At 54.2% G+C, this 2,906-nt stretch overlaps 1 protein-coding gene across 1 annotated transcript; it reads left to right on the top strand.

The window, feature by feature from the left end:
* Positions 1–28: 28 nt before the first annotated feature.
* Positions 29–2,544, top strand: SUPT4H1 (suppressor of Ty 4 homolog 1 (S. cerevisiae); the record flags this gene model as incomplete). Its single annotated transcript, XM_010184374.1, has 4 exons — positions 29–144; positions 255–310; positions 519–572; positions 2,477–2,544. Coding segments are annotated over 4 exons (294 nt in total), but the record flags the coding sequence as incomplete, so codon positions are not given.
* Between the last annotated feature and the right edge of the window lie 362 nt (positions 2,545–2,906).

Genomic DNA, 2,906 nt, shown 5'->3' on the forward strand with positions numbered 1-2,906 from the left:
TGCCGCTGCCCCGCGCTGACGCCTCTGTCCCCCTCAGACCATCGAGCAGTTCGAGTACGACGGCTGTGACAACTGCGATGCCTACCTGCAGATGAAGGGGAACCGGGAGATGGTCTACGACTGCACCAGCTCCTCCTTTGACGGGTGAGTGGGGTCCGAGCCAGCCGAGTTCCCCTGGGTGCCTGGGGACGCCACGGTGGCACCACGGTGACACCTGGCTGGGAAAGGTCCCCTCACTCCCATCCCTCCTGCAGGATCATCGCCATGATGAGCCCTGAGGATAGCTGGGTCTCCAAGTGGCAGCGAATCAGTGAGTGTTTTTTTCCCAAGCTAGTATGGGAGCTGAAGATCCCATTCCTCCAGCCAGCCCTTCTCCAGGGCCGGGGGAGTTGCTGTTCGGGCTGTGGAGGGGGGTTCTGGTCGCAGTGAAGGGGCATGTGTGCAGGCAGAGGCTGGCAGGGATGCTCACCCTCCCACCTGCTGCCATGCAGGGTGACTCGGTGTTTTTTTTCCCTCAGGTAACTTCAAGCCAGGTGTCTATGCAGTGTCTGTGACCGGCCGCCTGCCCCAAGGTAATGCTGCCAGCTTGTGTGAGTGCTGGCTTCTGTGGATGGCAGCCAGGGGATTATTCTGTGTATTGGGAGTTGGGGCTGTAGCCACCTCTGAGGTGACAAACTGGGCAGTGCCTTGTGCTGTACCTGTACAATAAATCAGGATTTGGGAGTTCAGTGAGCGCTGTGTATTGTTAACAGAGCACAGGCCGTGCTAAACCAAAGAAATTGGCAACGTGACTGCAAGAAGGAGGCGCTGAACAGGAGGATGGTTTTGGTGTTCTGCAAACAGGTTTTTTACCTGCAGTCCTTTAGGCCATCAGAAGGGTAAACTGTGATTAAAGGGTAACTCCAGAAAGTGAGTGCATTCCCCACAGTTCAGCTGCTGGGAAATGTGAGGGTTTGGACTTGGCACTGGTGAGGCCGCACCTCGAGTGCTGTGTTCAGTTCTGGGCCCCTCACTAGAAGAAGGATGTTGAGATTCTGGAGTGTGTTCAGAGAAGAGCCACAAGGATGGGGAGGGCTCTGGAGAACAAGCCTGATGAGGAGCGGCTGAGGGAACTGGGCTTGTTTAGCCTGGAGAAGAGAAGGCTGAGGGGAGACCTCATCACCACCTACAACTGCCTCAAGGGAGGTTGTGGAGAGGTGGGTGCTGGGCTCTTCTCCCAGGTGATGGGGATAGAACAAGGGGAAACGGCACCAAGCTGTGCCAAGGGAGGTTCAGGTTAGAGAGAAGGAGGAAGTTCTTTCCTGAGAGGGTCGTCAGAAGCTGGCACAGGCTGCCCAGGGAGGTGGTGGAGTCACCATCCCTGGATGTGTTTAAAGAGCGGGTAGATGAGGTACTTAGGGATATGGTTTAGGGGGTAGACAGGAACAGTTGGACGTGATGATCTCGGAGGGCTTTTCCAACCGAGCGATTCTGTGATTCTGTGATTCTGTTCATAGTGCAGAGTTTCACAGGACTGGGTGCTGTTATGGCAGTCTTGGGGAGCAGATACCCCTTTCCATTGTCATACTGCACCGAGGGGCTATGTTAAGGTGGATTTGGTGCATTTATAAACAGAGCGGGTATCTCTCTAAGGCAGAAACTGCATCTTCGACCTGGCCCTGCATGTAACCCCAAAGCTGACTCCTGCTCTGTGCCCCTTCCCAAGAGAGCTGCAATCCTGTACCCCCAGGGTGAACGCTGTGCTTGTGTCTGGAATCCTGGGCTCCTTATTTCTGACCTGAGCTTCTCCATCTGCATTGGGAAGGAGCTGGAACATCATGAGGCTTGAAGCCACTGCCTGCTGTCACAGCTGTGGGCACATCCAAAATAACCAGAGTGCAGCAGTTGATGGTGTGAGTTTGATGCAGCCGCAGGTGGGGAGCACAGGGCAGCAGACACAGGGAGTAGGGGTGGGAGATGCTGTCCTTGGCCTCGCTCAGCCCTTCCTTGCGTGACCAGGAGGAGCAAGAGGTCTGGGGAGCATGGAAACCAGCAGCTGCACTCGTGGCCTTGCAAGCTGTCCTTTGGCTGCCCTTGGTGCATCGCACTGGTGAGAGCCGTGCTGAACCTCATGGTGCTTTTCTACCAGTGCTGTTCTTCAGGGGTTAGTGAGGTGGGACATGCAGATACGTCACAAAAGTGACTGAAAGGTTTAAGAACTACCCTTAAGAGCTTGTCCTGGTCGGTACAGTCATAATATTCAAACTTTTGTAGCAAGTGATGTAAATAAAATCTCTGCGTGGTTCTTTCCCAAGGCAAAACGAGAGCTGATGTTCGGAAGCTCTAACTAGGCATTTAAACCAGAAGGAACAAGTGAGAAGATAATTGTCCAGTTCTTGATCTCTGCAGTGAAGGCTACATGACAGAGCAACCAGATTTTTTCCAGGGCTCCTCATCCCTAGAGAATACTGAAACATGTTTTGTCTCCTTGCTGCAGGAATTGTCCGAGAGCTGAAGAGCCGAGGCGTGGCTTACAAGTCCCGAGATACAGCTATAAAAACCTAAGGGGCTGCTGCCTGGAGGATCCCCCTGTGCTGCGCTCAGAGAGGCAGCGGGCACGCGGGGCACCGCTCCAAAACCTCCTAGCTTTAGCACGTGGGAAAGTGAGCCTGGACTTGGAGGGAGCTTGCTGGCTTGGCTCCTCTCACTCAGTACCCCTGGACTCTGCCGTGCCACGGTCTGCCCACACAGACCACAGAAACCTTTTTGAGCCTTGGCAAGGGGGAGAGCATGAGTGGGTCTGGGAAGGCGGTGTTTATTGGTGATGCACAAGCTTTTTTACAGTTGGTGTAGAGGAGAGCTGGGATATAGGTGTGTAAGTATTTCAATAAAGCATCCTGCCTGGTCACAGCGGAGTCCGTCTGCAT

Source organism: Mesitornis unicolor, unplaced genomic scaffold, assembly GCF_000695765.1.
Source record: "Mesitornis unicolor isolate BGI_N332 unplaced genomic scaffold, ASM69576v1 scaffold37075, whole genome shotgun sequence".
NCBI classification, from domain to species: Eukaryota; Metazoa; Chordata; class Aves; order Mesitornithiformes; family Mesitornithidae; genus Mesitornis; species Mesitornis unicolor.